Consider the following 16,669-nt stretch of genomic DNA (forward strand, 5'->3'; position numbering starts at 1 on the left):
CGCACGCGTCTGGAGTTCGTTTGCAGAGGCTGGAGGCCCTGGCGCGCCCATTCTCTCTCTCTCCCTCTATCTGTCTTTCTCTCTGTGTCTGTCTCTCTCAAACCCATAAATAAAAAAAAAAATAAAAAAATGTTTAAAAAAAAAAAAGTATCAACCACAAATATATTAAAAAAAAAAAAGAATATCTTTAAAATGTTTGCTATGTTATATTTCATACTTTTCTCAGCATTCTTTTTCCTTTGGTCTTAGCATTTTCTTACCCCTTGTAGCTCTCTGTCCGATTTTGAGAAGTAAATAATGAGATGAAGTTTTTCTTTTCTTTTGGTTTATTTCTTCTTCTGCCTAGTAGTGGTCTCCTGATCTTAGTAATTTATGTGCTGTCTTTTCTTCTTTTTCTTTCATATGTGAAATGTAAGTTGAATTTTTAAGATTTTTTACTTACTTGTAAGGGGGGAGAGAGAGAATGGGAATGATGCCAGGGCCTCTTGCTGCTGCAAACGAACTCCAGATGTATGTGCTACCTGTGCATCTGGTTTATGTAGGTAGTGGGGAATTGGATCTGGGTCCTTAGGCTTCACAGGCAAGAGCCTTAACCGCTAAGCCATCTCTCCAGCCTCTCTGGTTTTTTTTTTTTTTTTTTGGTTTCTTGAGGTAGGGTCTCACTCTGGCCCAGGCTGACCTGGAATTCACTATGTAGTCTCAGGGTGGCCTCGAATTCACAGCGATCCTTTTACCTCTGTCTACTGAGTGCTGGGATTAAAGGTGTGTGCCACCATGCCTGGCTTCCTCTCTGTATTTTATTTTTATTTTTTTAAAATTTTATTAGCATTTTCCATGATTATAAAAAAATATCCCATGTTAATCCCCCACACACACACTTTCTCCTTTGAAACCTCTCTGTATTTTTTATTTGCAAACAGAGAGAAACAAGTAAATGGGCACGTCAGGGCCTCTAGCTGCCACAAAAAGATTCCAGATGCATGAGTCCTTTTCTGTGTCTGCCTTTACTTGGGTACTGGGGAATCAAACTCTGGTCATTAGACAGGCAGGTGCCTTAAGTGGTGAGCCACCTCTCCAGCCCTTTCCCTATATTCTTAAAGAAGTGCAGGAGTGCCTGGCGGACGTGTGGTGCATGCCTTTAATCCCAGCAGATTAGAGGAGGCATAGGTAGGAGGATCGCAATGAGTTTGTGCTGTCACTTAATATTGTATCATAAAGTGTAGCCAACAAGTCTCAGTTACTGAGGTCCTCCACCCGAGAGAGAGAGAGAGAGAGAGAGAGAGAGAGAGAGAGAGGGGGGGGGGGGGAAGGGAGGGGGGAGGGAGGAAGAGAGGGAGAGAGGAAGAGAGAGAAGGAGGAAGGGAGGGAGGAAGAGAGGAAGAGAGAACCAGCCCACAGAACCTGTGCAGTCTTGCTAATGCAGTTTTTAGGCTGCTTGAATCAAAGCTTCAGAAGTATTCTCAGCTTGTTTCTCTCCCTGTTCTGAAAGTTAACTTGTCTATAACTTCGCTGGCTTTCTAGGGTAGAAGCTGCATTGCTGGCTTTACATTCTCAGAATGGTAACAGCTTTACTACACTTAGGTGGCATGCATATTGGGGTGGGCTTTTTTTTTTTTTTTTTTTTTTGGTTTGTGTGTGTGTGTCATTTGTATAACTGATCATTTTTTTTCCCTTCTTTCATTTAAAGTTAAATGCATCTTTAAAAACCTTAGAAGGAGAAAGAAATCAAATTTACACACAGTTATCTGAAGTAGATAAAACAAAAGAAGACCTTACAGGTAATGTTTTTCTCAATGAACACATCTCCATAAAGAGAACGAAGTTACTGAATCTGTTTTGAGAAGATCTAGTGTCATTGTTTTCTCATTTCTTATTGTTTTTGTTGACTACATGTGAAAAATTAGAGTTTTGCTGTTGGTTAACATACCTCGATTTCCTTTATAAATAATCAAATGACTTTAAAAGTACATGAAACCATGAGTTGCTATGTTAAATGTTTGGTATAGTTTCAGATGTTAAAAAGTAGTAAATTGAGAGTTTATTTAAATTTTTTATTAATTGCAAAATCGATTTTCAGTAGTGCTGGTTGCAGTAAGGCTTGCTTCTTTAATATATAGGCATAGTTTATTAACACATATAGAGTGATAGGCCTATAGAAATTGTTTTTCTTTTCATTGGACATACTTTTTAATTTGCTGGTAATGTTATATTTAAAATAATAACTTCTGGGCTGGAGAGATGGCTTAGTGGTTAAACGCTTGCCTGTGAAGCCTAAGGACCCCGGTTCGAGGCTCGGTTCCCCAGGTCCCACGTTAGCCAGATGCACAAGGGAGCGCATGCATCTGGAGTTCGTTTGCAGTGGCTGGAAGCCCTGGCTCGCCCATTCTCTCTCTTTCCCTCTATGTGTCTTTCTCTCTATGTCTGTTGCTCTCAAATAAATAAATAAAAAATGAACCAAAAAAAAATTTAAATAATAACTTCTGTTACATTTAGAATTTTTTTTTTTATTTTGGAGGAGTATTGTTTTTTTTTTAATTTTTTAATTTTTATTAACATTTTCCATGATTATAAAATATATCCCATGGTAATTCCCTCCCTCCCCACCCCCACACTTTCCCATTTGAAATTCCATTCTCCATCATATTACCTCCCCATTACAATCATTGTAATTACATATATACAATATCAACCTATTAAGTATCCTCCTCCCTTCCTTTCTCTTCCCTTTATGTCTCCTTTTTAACTTACTGGCCTCTGCTACTAAGTATTTTCATTCTCACGCAGAAGCCCAGTCATCTGTAGCTAGGATCCACATATGAGAGAGAACATGTGGCGCTTGGCTTTCTGGGCCTGGGTTACCTCACTTAGTATAATCCTTTCCAGGTCCATCCATTTTTCTGCAAATTTCATAACTTCATTTTTCTTTACCGCTGAGTAGAACTCCATTGTATAAATGTGCCACATCTTCATTATCCACTCATCAGTTGAGGGACATTTAGGCTGGTTCCATTTCCCAGCTATTATAAATTGAGCAGCAGTAAACATGGTTGAGCACGTACTTCTAAGGAAATGAGATGAGTCCTTTGGATATATGCCTAGGAGTGCTATAGCTGAGTCATATGGTAGGTCAATCTCTAGCTGTTTTAGGAACCTCCACATTTAGAACATTTAGAATTTTTAAAATAATTTTTATTTATTCATTTATTTGCAAGGGGAGAGATAGAGAGAAGAGACACAGAAAAAATGGGTATGTATGCTAGGGCCTCTAAGCCACTGCAAATCATCTCCAGACACATGTCCCACTTTGTGCATCTGGCTTTATGTGGACACTGGGGACTCAAACTTAGGTTGTTAGACTTTGCAGGCAAGCACATTAACTGCTAAGCCATCTCTCCAGCCCCTCCTTTTTTTTTTATTTCCTTGGAATTTCTTTTTTTAAATTTTTTTTCTCAATTTTTATTAACATTTACCATGATTATCAAAAATATCCCATGGTAATACCCTCCCCCCTCACTTTCCCCTTTGAAATTCCATTCTCCATCATATCCCCTCCCCATCTCAATCATTCTACTTACATATATACAATACCAACCTATTAAGTACCCTCCTCCCTTTGGAATTTCTTAAAATTGGTATAAATAATATCTTGTTTTATAAAATAAATTAGAAATTTATATATTTACATCAGAAAAGAATGAAAGGACATATCAAATGTTTGCACTGGTTAACTGTGAATATGGGGTTATAGATTGATTTTTATCTTTTTCCTTATGTATATTTACTTAAAAATAATTTCATTATTGGAGAGAGAGAGAATGAGAATGGTCATGCTAGGGCCTCCAAACACATGCACCACCTTGTACATCTGGCTTACATGGGTACTGAGGAATTGAATCTGGGCCCTTAGGCTTCACAGGCAAGCATCTTAACTGTTAAACCACCTCTGCAGCCCCTTGTATATGTTGTCAAACTTCTGTAACGTGTAAAATACTGCTTTAAGAGATTGAACTAGCCGGGCATGGTGGGAGGCTGAAGTAGGAGGAACACTGTGAGTTCAAGGTCATCCTGAGGAACAAAGTGAGTTGCAGGTCAGTCTGCACTAGAGTGAGATCCTACCTCAAAAACTCAAAACAAAATAAACAAACATAAACAAGCGAGAATAACAATTGAAGAAGAGGGGAAAAAAAGAGTAACAATTGAACCACAGGATATGGAGGTTATTAAAACATTACCATTGTTCTACTCATGTGATTGTGACAATTGGGTTTTTACTGCACTTTGGAGAAAAAGATACTAGTTCTAACTTTTTAAAAAGTTGTTTGGGGGCTGCTGGAGAAATGGTTTAGTGGTTAAGGTGCTTGCCTACAAAGCCAAAGGACCCAGGTTCGATTCTCCAGGACCCACATAAACCAGATGCACAAGGGGGCACACAGACATCTGGAGTTTGTTTGCAGTAGCTGGAGGCCCTGGTGCACCCATTCTCTTTCTCTCTTTCTCTTTCTGTTTCTCTCTCTCCCCCTCCCTGTCTGTTTCTCTTTCTGTCAAATAGATAAAGAAAAGTTTTTTTAAGAAGTTGTTTTAGGAGGATTGAGAACTTGCCCAATGGTTAGAGTTGCTTGTTTGTGAACTCTGATGGTCTGGGTTCAGTTCCCCAGTACCTGCATGAAACTAGATGCACAAATGACACATACACCGGAAGTTCATTTGCAGTGGCAAGAGGCCCTGGCTGCTCATTTTCTCTCTCTCTGCTTGAAAATAAATAAATAAAATAATTAAAAAGCAGTTGCTATAGGGGCTGGAGAGATGATTCAGCATTTAAAGGTACTTCCTTGCAAAGCTTGATGGCCCTAGTTTGATTCCCTAGTACCCACTTAAAGCCAGATGCACAAAGTGGCATATACATGAGGGGTTCATTTGCAAGAGGCATGCCCATTCACTCTCTCTCTCTTTCTCTCTGCTTGCAAATAAATAAATAAAACTATTTAAAAAGTTGCTATACACAAAGAGGAGTATTAAAAAGCCATGGGGCTTAGCGGTTAAGCGCTTGCCTGTGAAGCCTAAGGATCCCGGTTTGAGGCTCCATTCCTCAGGACCCACATTAACCAGATGTACAAGGGGGCATACACGTCTGGAGTTTGTTTGCAGTGGCGGGAAGCCCTGGCACACCTATTCTCTCTCTCTCTCTATGGACCTCATTCTCTCTCTGTCTGTCACTCTCAAATAAATAAATAAAGTAGAAAAAAAGCCATAGATTAATACACAGAAGGTAATATGAATTGTTTTCCAGGGAGCTTTTGTCTTTAGTATATATTTGAATGTATCTCAGGTTTAGGAAAAGCACCAGAGCAGCAAGAGGATTGTTTGCTTAGTAGTTACCTTGTTTGGTATCTGCTTCATATGATTTCTTGGCAAATCATCTCCTCCCCAAACTAATATAGGAGATACTATGTCTGCTTATAGCAGTCCTCCAGATCTAACTTTCTTTTTCCAGTGGGTCATAAAAAGAAAAAACTGATTCTGTCTACACCATAAGCATTTTCTGGTAATCACCCCTCCCTCACACCTCTGTCTTTTTTGTTCATCATTTATAGTGGCTTTTGTTGTTGTTGTTTGTTTGTTTGTTTGTTTTGGTCAGACTGTCTCTATGTAGCCGGTCTTTCATTGAACCCCTGACTCCTCTCGTTGGCTTCCTAAGTGTTGGGACTTACATGCTCATGACCCATCATGCCTTGCATATACAGGTATTCTCCCCTTCCCCCTCCCCCCAGGTAGGGTCTCACTTTAGCTCAGGCTGACCTGGAATTCACTAGGTAGTCTCAGGGTGGCCTTGAACTCATGGCGATCCTCCTACCTCTCTACCTCCCAAGTGCTGGGATTAAAGATGTGCGCCAACATGCCCGGTTTATACAGTGCTTTTTTGAGATAAGAGAATATTTGAGATAAGACTGTATTGTTTTATTGTTATTTTTTACAAGTAAAATTCAATTGTAGTAGATAACACCCAGAATTTTTTTTTTTTTTTTGCTAAGGATGATTCTTAGCAATTGTTTAAAGCATAGATGAACATATATGTATGTATGTATGTATATATGTATGTGTGTGTGTGTGTGTATAATTTTTTTTGAGGTAGGGTCTCGCTGTAGTGGAGGCTGACCTGGAATTCATTATGTAATCTCAGGGTGGCCTTGAACTCATGATGATCCTCCTACCTCTGCCTCCCGAGTGCTGGAATTAAAGGTGTGCGCCACCACGCCCGGCTGTTTGAACATATTTTTTATGCACATATAAAATTTCTGCAGAAAGACAAATGTGCATATTCTCCTGAATATTTAATCATTTAATATATTTACTTAAACTATCCTTTGGGTATGTTCACTTAATGGATCTTTTAGAAAAATTATATACTATTACATGTAATTACTAAAATTTTCCATGTATAATGTGATTTTCAAAATGCTCTCTTGAGGCACAGTGAATTTGTGGTAGATTCATAGTGGTGATTTATATGTTTTTGGAAATGGTACCTTAATCTTAGTGTAGTTCACAGTTGAGCTTATTACATTAGTGCCTTAATTCAGAGGTTTTTAGAGTTGAGGTAATTATATTTGAAGAGAAATTAGATTTTTAGGGCTGGGGAGATGGCTCAGAGATTAAAGATGCTTGCGTGCAAAACCTGATGGTCCTTGTCCAATTCCCAGGACCCATGCAAAAACCAGATGCACAGAGTAACATGTATCTAGAGTTTGTTTGCAGTAGCAGGAGTGCCCATTTCTTCTCTCTCTGCTTGAAAATAATTAAATAAAAATATTTAAAAAAAAAACTTGAGCCGGGTATCGTGGCACATGCCTTTAATCCCAGCACTTAGGAAGCAGAGGTAGGAGGATCGTCATGAGTTCAAGGTCATCTTGAGACTACATAGTGAATTTCAGATCAGCCTGGGCTAAAGACCCTCCCTCAAAAAAAAAAAAAAAGAACAAAATAAATAAATAAATAGAAACTAGAATTTTAAAAGCAACTAGTGCATATTTATAAGGAATTCATAAGTATATTTTTATTTTTTTTTTTATTTTTTTTTTTTTTTTGGTTTTTCGAGGTAGGGTCTCACTCTGGTCCAGGCTGACCTGGAATTCACTATGGAGTCTCAGGGTGGCCTTGAACTCACGGCAATTCTCCTACCTCTGCCTCCCGAGTGCTGGGATTAAAGGCGTGCGCCACCACGCCCGGCTCCATAAGTATATTTTTAAAAGAGATTTTATTAGTTTAAGAAGGATTATGAAGAGTTCCTTGCCTATGAGAAGGGGTAAAACCACCCCTCAAATTATAGCTATTTAGAATGCTTAATTTTCATGTGTAGAAGTAGCTCTTTTAGATAGGTTAGCATTTGAAGTGAAGGTAAAGTTACTTCTTTTCCTTCTAGGCTTGTTCTTTTTTTCCCAGTCTTGTTCTTATTTAAGCAAGTTATCAACTTGTTTGAATTTCAGTATATGTAAAGAACTGGCTTATACAGCAGGGCTGGGTACTGTCTTACTGTACTGGTGATGTAATCCAGGAGCATGCACATGTCAGGCAAGCGTTCTAGCACTATTCACTAGCCCAAGCTGAAGTACTGTTGAGGGCTGAAGGTCTAAACAGGCATTCATTATGAGAAAAGCAGGGCATGATGAACTGAAATGTCTGCTTCTGAAACTCTTGCCTTTGTAGCCTTCTTGGTACTTTTAGTGGCCATTAGCTCCTATGTTGAAAATTTGATACTAGAGCTAGAATGTTGAAGGCATTGGGCATCATCATCATCATAATAGTAATAATGATGATGCCAATTTAAAACAGTGTATATAGCTCCTCAGTTAAAATATTAAAAAACATTTAGGTAGCTGGGTGTGGTGGCGCACACGTTTAATCGCAGCACTTAGGAGGCAGAGGTAGGAGGATCACCGTGAGTGTGAGACCACTCTGAAATCCAGGTCAGCCTGGGCCACAGTGAGACCTTACCTTAACAAAACTAAAAACAAACAAACAAACGAAAAAAAAGCCTTTAAATAAGCAAAATATCTTCCAGATTTTCTGTTGTTGAAGAAATCCTAGAGTTTATTACTATTATTATAAGATATTTATGTACAACCCAAAATTTATTCCAGTAATTCTGACTTTCCATAACTGTCTTTAGAGCATATTGAAAGTCTGCAGGCTGAACAAGCCTCCCTGCAGTTAGAAAACGCACAGTTTGAAAGTGAGAACCAGAAGCTCGAGCAGAAACTCAAAGTCATGACAGAGCTGTATCAAGAAAATGAAATGAAACTTCACAGGTAATGGTTATTTTGGTAATTTTTTTGGATAACTCTTTAAAAAAATCTGTGTTGTGCATCCAGCATTGATGATTATTGGAAGTTCTCAACTTATAATTGGATACTTTGCATATGTTTACTTTTTATAAGAAAGTCATTTGATCCTGAAACTTTTCTTCGAGGATAAAAATGTAAATGATGGAATTACCAGGCTGATTCACAAAATAGACAGCAAATTATTGCCTTAAACTAACTTACATTAGCAGGCTTGGTCAGGGAATCTGAATGGCTTCTTGATTGAACCTCTCATTAATTCTGTTTTTTTTTTTTTTTTGAGGTAGCCCAGGCTGATCTGGAATTCACTATGTAGTCTCAGGGTGGCCTCGAACTCATGGTGATCCTCCTACCTCTGCCTCCCGGAGTGCTGGGATTAACGGCATGTGCCACCACGCTTGTCTTAATTCCTTTTTTAAATATATGTAACACTAGGGCTGGAGGGATGGCTTAGCAGTTAGGCGTTTGTCTGCAAAGCCAAAGGACCCAGGTTCGATTCCCCAAGACCCACATAAGCCAGATACACAAGGGGACACAAGCGTCTGGACTTTGTTTGCAGTGGCTGGAGCCTGGCACACCCATTCTCTCTCTCTCTTTCTTTCTCCCTCTTTCTCTCTGTCAAATAAATACATAAATAAATAAAAAATAAAATATTTAAAAAATATATATGTAACACTAATTTCTGTCCCCTGTGTAAAGAAACTTGCTCCTACTCAAATGATCCCTGTTTTAGTAAATGGCTGTGTCACTTGCCTAGTTACTCAGGAAAGCTGCTAAAGTAGTCCTTGATTTCTCTTATATCCCATAATCATTTATCAAATTTTGTCAATTTTCCTAACCACCCCTCCCCCTTTTGTTGTTGTTGTGTGCATGTGGAGGCAGAAGAGAACCTCAGGTGTTATCTTCACATAAGCCATCTACATCTTTTGAGATAGGCTCTCTTGTTGGTCTGGAGCTCACCAGTTAGGCTAGATTGTCTCATAGGTGACCTCTATGGATTTCTTGTATCCACCTTCCCAGTGCTGGGCTTACAGGTGTATGTTACTATGCCTGACATTTATTTAGTTACTGGGAATGGGACTCAGGTCCTCATACTTATGAGGCAAACATTTGACTGCCTGACTGCTTTTTGCCATCTTTGTGGTTTGTCTGGTCAAAGCTATCATTGGGTAGCACCTGACTTACTCTTGCAGCCTCATGAGTGATCTTCTTTCTTACCTTAACTTCCTACACTGTTTTTTTTTTTTCCTCTGTGCAATATGCAAAATAACCCTCAAAATAAAAACTGGGTGTTCAGGCCCAGAAAGCCAAGCGCCACATGTTCTCCCTCATATGTGGATCCTAGCTACAGATGATTGGGCTTCTGCGTGAGAAGGAAAATACTTAGTAGCAGAGACCCGTAAGTTAAAAAGGAGATATAAAGGGAAGAGAAAGGAAGGGAGGAGGGTACTTAATCGGTTGGTATTGTATATATGTAAGTACAATGATTGAGATGGGGAGGTAATATGATGGAGAATGGAATTTCAAAGGGGAAAGTGTGTGTGTGGGGGGGGGGGGGAGGATATTACCATGGAATTTTTTTTATAATCATGGAAAATGTCAATAAAAATTAAATTAAAAAAATGTGGGTGTTGTCACTGTCTGGTTTGGGACACATTAAGTATCACACCCAAAATTTAATCCAAAGCTCTTTTCTTTTGGACTCTATGTTTTTCTTTGATATTCCACAAATACATAGGTTAATGATACTGTGTGCAACAACATGGGTGATAGAGTATGAAAGATCACTACGTGTGGTTTCTGTGCTGTGGTCTTACTACAGTCATGTGCCACACAAGGTTAAGTTGGTCAGCTATGAACCATAAATATGATGGTGATCTCATAAGATGATGCCACCAACTGATATCTTAGCCATTGTAGTTTCTGTAAGTATTCTCTGCTGTCCAGTGATGAAAATGCCTAGTGATGAATTTCTTAGAACATATCTCTGCTGTTTAGTAATGCATGACTATTCTGATTTCTCATGCTTTGTTTTCCTTTTTGTAAATAGAAATAATAGTCCCCTTTCTGTAGAGCTGTTGAGTAGTTAATTAACTAGCACATGTAAAAACCCAAGGACATCTGGCACATACTAGTGGTTCAATGAATTACTATTATTATTAAACAAACCAAGACTAGTAATTAGGACTAGTATTGGTACTAGTATTATTTACTTTGGGCCTATTCTATCATTATAATTACAAGATCTAGAAACCTAATCTCTATTTTAACCAACAATTTAAAAATTACTAACATATATTTTATGTGTTTATTGACTTCTTTAAAAAATTATATATGTGTATGTATGTGTGTGTGTGTGTATACACACACACACACACACACACACAAAATAACAGATTCTGTACTTTTATCTCCTTGCCCCAACTCCTGTTACTCTGGGACCCTCCTCTGTGGGGTTATGGCAATAACTGTGGGGTCATGAGGGCTTGGTCCCTATGGGATAGTGGGGAACCCATGCCCAAATTCCTGTTCACTATGTTCACTATGTGACTCTTACAGCCTTTCCACTCCCTATTCCACAATGTTCCCTGAGCCATGGCAGGCCTCTTGGCAGTCTATTTCAGTGTTGAGTTCTTTGTAGTCTCTGGATTTTTGCTTTGATAGGTTTTTTTTTTTGATAGGTTTTGATTAATCTTTGTATATGTCACCATCACCCTGGGGTTGGTTGTCAGGCCAACAATAAGAGCAGTATTCATGAAGTTTCTTCCTCTGCAATTTCTCCTGGGCCCTGGCAGTTGTGGCCGAGGTGGAAAGTCTCATGGTGAGCAGTCGCCTATCTTGTCTTATCAATGGATCTAACCTTTCCTCTGTTTCTTCTGTCATCTGTAAAATAAAGCAGATTCTCCAGTCAGTTGTGAGAGCAGTTTTGGTTAAAGGGGGTATACAAAGTTGTTAAGACTTTTGTGTGCCAGCTTACTCTTTCCTGACCGTGGGAATCTAACTTGGTTTCTAGTATGAGATATGAGTTCCCTCCCACTGAGTGGGCCTCATGTCCAGTCAGAGAACATAGTTGGTTGCCTCTAGAGGCTGTATGCCACTATTGTATGTGTACTTCTTGTCCGGCTGGTTGATTTTGTAGTCTGAAGGGTTCCCTGCTTATTCATGCTGTTGGTAACTGTTGTCTGAAGTTTTTTTTTTTTTTTTTTAAAGTAGGGTTTCACTTTAGCTCAGGCTGATCTGGAATTCACTATGTAGTCTTAGGGCAGCCTTGAACTCAAGGTGATCCTCCTACCTCTGCCTCTTGAGTGCTGGGATTAAAGATGTGTACCACCATACCACCATACCTGGCTCAATGGAACTGATTCTTAATGCTCTCTTAGCTTTTTCTTTTTCTTTTCTTTTCTTTTTTCTTTAGGTAGGGTCTCACCCTAGCCCAGGCTGACCTGGAATTCACTATGTAGTCTCAGGGTGGCCTTGAATTTCCAGCAATCTTCCTACCTCTGCCTCCTGAGTGCTGGGATTAAAGGGGTGTGCCACCACACCCAGCTCCTCTCTTAACTTTTGTGTAATTCCCTGCCATTCCTCCCTGCCTTGTAGCCCTCCAGTCTCCTCCCACTTCTGACATTCTGTCTTTTCCTCAAACTGTCTGGAAACCCCTTCTCTGTTCCCATCCCATTTCTTCTCTTTTCTGGTCTCACTTTAGTTTTATGCCCACATTTCTGGTGTTAACTTCCATTTGTACTCTTCTCCAATTGATTCCAGTTAGGAACCTCATATGAGAGAATACAATTCATGACTTATTGTCTAGCAAATACACTTTTTTATACAGGTAGCCAGCTTTGCTAAATGTATAGTATATATACATGTATGTCATAAGAGGTTTTTTTTTTCTAAGGTAAGGTACTCCAGCCAGGCTGACCTGGAATTCATAAGTAGTCTCAGGGTGGCCTTGAACTCACAGTGATCCTCCAACCTCTGCCTCGTGAGTGCTGGAATTAAAGTTGTGTGCCACCCTGCCTGGCATAATAGTTTTTATTAATGTTTATATTGGATTGTCTTCTTCTTCTTCTTATTATTATTATTATTTTATTTTAGTTTTTTGCTTTTTCGAGGTAGGGTCTCACTCTAGTCCCAGGCTGACCTGGAATTAACTCTGTCATCTCAGGGTGGCCTTGAACTCATGGCAATCCTCCTACCTCTGCCTCCCGAGTGCTGGGATTAAAAGTGTGCGCCACCACGCCCGGCTGGATTGTCTTATTTTTATGGTAAATTAATATAAAAAAGTTCTTGAGACTATTAATACCAGTAGTATGGTTTTGTCCACAGTACACTCTTGTGCTTATAATGCTGTTTTATATGACAAGGAATACTTACACAGTACTTATTTATTCTTTTTTGTGATGTTTATACTGGAATTATGGAAATTACTCCATAGGGGGAATAAGTTTCAACACAAATTAAGGTGTATTTAAGTATATATATTACACATACTAAGGAAATGAAATATTTTTTGTCTTAAGGAAATTAACAGTAGAGGAAAATTACCGACTAGAGAAAGAGGAGAAACTTTGCAAAGTAGATGAAAAGATAAGCCATGCACATGAAGAGCTGGAGATCTACAGGTACTCAGTGTTTTCTTTGGGGCTGGGGGGGGAGAGTATCTAAACACCCAGTTACAGAGAATAATAATCAAATGACACATTTTATTTTATTTATACTTTCATTCATATTCCTTGCTATTATAAAATTAAGCATAAAGTATAAAAAGGAAAAAAGTTATTTTTAGGGTGTGTGATTCTTAAATTTCACATTTGAAATGGGCAGTCAGTCCTATTTTAGTTATCAATAGATCTTAGTGCTGGGCATGGTGGCACATGCCTGTAATCCCAGCCCTTGGGAGACAGCAGCAGTCTGATCAGGAGTTCAAGACCAACTTTGTCTACATAGTTTGAGGCCACCTAGGCTACTTGAGGCTCTCTCTCTCAAAACAGCAAAAACAAAAACAAAAAAACCCTGGGGTTTTTCAGTGTTGGAGATTGAACCCAGAGCCTTGCAAATGCTAGGCAATTACTGTACAACCAAGCTATATCCCTAGTCCAAAAAAGTAGACAGAGACATTAATGCTAAGCTCTTTCTGCTTTTGTTCAGATGGCAAGAATGTAGGCTATATTAATTCAGTAACTGTACCATGACAAGAAGAGTAGGCCCTGAGTAGCATCTGAATAAGTGCTTATGTCTGGTTTGGGTTCTGTCCTCAGTGGATCTAAAGAAATGGTAAGAAACCTGAAACACGAAAAAAATTTTTTTAAAAAAAGGCTAAAAATTGACAAATAATGTTAAAAAGACCTCTGTAATTAAAAGAGGCAGTAAGCTTGATTTTATCTAAAAGAAAGAACTATCTTGTTGCCCTCATAAAGGTAATAGGTGATATTTTCCCTTGCAGAGTTAATTCCCTAGGCCTTTATTAAGATGACAAACACTTGAATAAGTCTTTCAGGACCATGCTTCTTCAAAATAACCCAAGAGACCAGGAATGGTGACACATACCTTGGGAGGCATAGGCAGGAAGGTTGTGAATTTTATGCCAGCCTGTGCTACATAGTTATAGGCTAGCTTGGGGCCATATTGCAAGACCCTATAGAAAGTAAATTAAAAAATCCAACATATTGTATAAATCCTAGATGAACTTGCTTTATGTAGATTGAAGTCATAAATATTTTCAGGCTGCATTAAGGTTAAAATTAGACCAGAAAAAGTTATACTTTAGAATCTCTCAGTGTTGTGCCTGGATGTTATTTTTTACATGAATCAGTAAGAGACCTCTGTTTGTCTTAATACATTTTTAGTAGAGAGTCTGCTGTCATTTCTTATTATATGTTAATACAATAACAGAATATTTATTTCTTTCTTATAGAAAGCGAGCCAAAGATCTTGAAGAAGAATTGGAGAGGACTATTCATTCTTATCAGGGGCAGGTATGTGTGTGTTTGTGAGAGTGGGATTCAAAACAGTTCTGGCTGGGCATGGTGGGCACACGCCTTTAATCCCAGCACCAGAGAGGCAGAGGTAGGAGGGTTGTCATGAATTGGAAGCCACCCTGAGACTATATAGTGAATCCCAGGTCAGCCTTGGCTAGAGAGAGAACCTACATCAAAAAAACAAAAAATAAAGCCGGGCGTGGTGGTGCATGCCTTTAATCCCAGCACTCGGGAGGTAGAGTTAGGAGGATTGCCATGAGTTTGAGGCCACCCTGAGACTCCATAGTGAATTCCAGGTCAGCCTGGGCTAGAGTGAGACCCTACCTCAAAAAACCAAAAAATTAAAAATAAAAAAAATAAATTCTTGATTTGTTTGATGTGATGCAGGGCTATGTAATTTCTTGACCAGCTGTATACTTCTCTTGAGGTGTTGCACATAGTTGTGGAACATTTCCAGGGAGTCCAAGATTCTGAGATAAAAAAATTCTTGGGTCAGGTGTGGTGGTGCACACTTTTAATCCTGGCACTTGGGAGGCTGAGGTAGGAGGATCACTGTGAGTTCAAAGCCATCCTGAGACTACATAGTGAATTCCAGGTCAGCCTGGGCTAGACCAAGACTGTACCTAGAAACCCCCCAACCCAAAACCAAAAATTCTTAAAGTCTGCTTCTCTGGGAATGTGTATTCCATAGCTTAAATAAGTGCAGGCCAGCAAGGGAGTCTCATAATCAAGCAGTCTAATATTTGCTAATTGGAAACTCTTGCAGTTGATATATAACATCAAAGTTTATTAGCAGCTTTAATTTTTTTACATTCAATTTTTGTTTTTAAAAGTACAGTATAATAGATCACATGTGTATATGAAAATGTGCTTTCAAAATATTGCTTACTGAAAAAAAATTGCTTACTGATTCTTCAAAGATGCTTGGAGTATTTTGAGTTTATGTGTCATGTCTGAATATTAGTGGTGGGAATGAATACTTTCATTAAAGAAAATTAGCTGCTAGAATTTTATTGACTTTCTTTTTCAGATTATTTCCCATGAGAAAAAAGCACATGATAATTGGGTAAGTTTTAAGTTTTCTTTCTTTCTTTTTAAAAAAATTTTATTTTTATTTACTTATATGACAGAGAGAAAGAAGGAGGGAGAGAGAGAGAATGGGCATGCCAGGGCTTCCAGCCACTACAAACAACTCCAGATGCATGCACCACCTTGTGCATCTGGCTTACATGGGTCCTGGGGAATTGAACCTGGGTCCTTTGGCTTTGCAGGCAAATGCTTTAACTGCTAAGCCATCCCTCCAGCCTGGGCTAGCGCAAGACCCTACCTTGAAAAACAACAACAAAAATTAAAAAAGCACTTTTTATTAATTTCATCACTGGTGAAATTTCAGACCATATGGTGAGGTACTAAGAAGTATCTGCCAATCTGTATATTAATTTAAAAGGGAATTCTGTTATATCTTACCTGTTTTTGAGGTAGTGTCTTGCTTTAGGCCAGGCTGACCCAGAATTCACTATGTAGTCCCACACTGGCCTTGAACTCACAGAGGTCCTCTTAATTCAGGCAAGTACCTTAACTGCTAAGCCATCTCTCCAGCCCAGGTCCTCTTAATTCAGCCTCCTGAGTGCTGGGCTTTATGGTGTGCACCATCACACCCTGCAGAGAGAGACAAGAATGGGTACTCCAGGGCCTTTATCCACTGCAAATAAACTCTAGATGCATGTGCCACTTTGTGCATCTGGCTTTATATGAGTACTAGGGAATTGAACCAAGGTCGTTAGGCTTTGCAGGCAAGTACCTTAACCACTGAGCCATGTCTGCAGCCCTGTATGTCACTTTTTAACATGGTTTTAAAACTTAATATATCAAAGGAATTTTTCTATGACTGCTTTATAGTAAAAACCTTTCTCATCTGATGAGCCTTCAGTTTGTTTCTACTTTTTTATGATTATAATTTCAGATGAGGACTGGGGAGCTAGGTTAGCTGGTAAAGTGCTTGCCATGTGAGAATGAGGATCTGAGTTCAATCCCCAGAGCCCACATAAAATGCTGGGTGTGGTGGTACATGCCTATAATTCCAGCTCTGAGGAGGTGGAGAAACCATCTCCCTGGCTAGCTAGGCTAGTTTAATTGGCAGAGTCCACGCCCGTTTCAAAGGAGGTGGATGGTGTTCTTAATGAAACACCTGAGGTTTTCTTCTGGCCTCTGCAGTTACTCACTGGTACACACAGGCATTAAGAAAATCAAGTATAGGGCTGGAGAGATGGCTCAGAAGATAAAGGTGCTTACTTGCGGGCTGGAGAGATGGCTTAGCGGTTGGGCTGGAGAGATGGCTTAGCGGTTAAGTGCTTG

At 39.1% G+C, this 16,669-nt stretch overlaps 1 protein-coding gene across 10 annotated transcripts in view; it reads left to right on the top strand.

Moving 5' to 3' along the window:
* Mia2 (MIA SH3 domain ER export factor 2) overlaps nt 1-16,669 on the top strand; it is a 124,542-nt gene that overhangs the window by 77,056 nt on the left and 30,817 nt on the right. For all 10 annotated transcript variants that reach the window (XM_045154259.1, XM_045154256.1, XM_045154260.1 and 7 more), the window contains 5 exons: nt 1,688-1,778; nt 8,165-8,303; nt 12,857-12,958; nt 14,251-14,311; nt 15,345-15,380. In XM_045154259.1, coding sequence (XP_045010194.1) covers nt 1,688-1,778; nt 8,165-8,303; nt 12,857-12,958; nt 14,251-14,311; nt 15,345-15,380 — 429 coding nt within the window. The remainder of the gene's footprint in view (nt 1-1,687; nt 1,779-8,164; nt 8,304-12,856; nt 12,959-14,250; nt 14,312-15,344; nt 15,381-16,669) is intronic.

This window comes from Jaculus jaculus, chromosome 7 (genome assembly GCF_020740685.1).
Source record: "Jaculus jaculus isolate mJacJac1 chromosome 7, mJacJac1.mat.Y.cur, whole genome shotgun sequence".
Classification (NCBI taxonomy): domain Eukaryota; kingdom Metazoa; phylum Chordata; class Mammalia; order Rodentia; family Dipodidae; genus Jaculus; species Jaculus jaculus.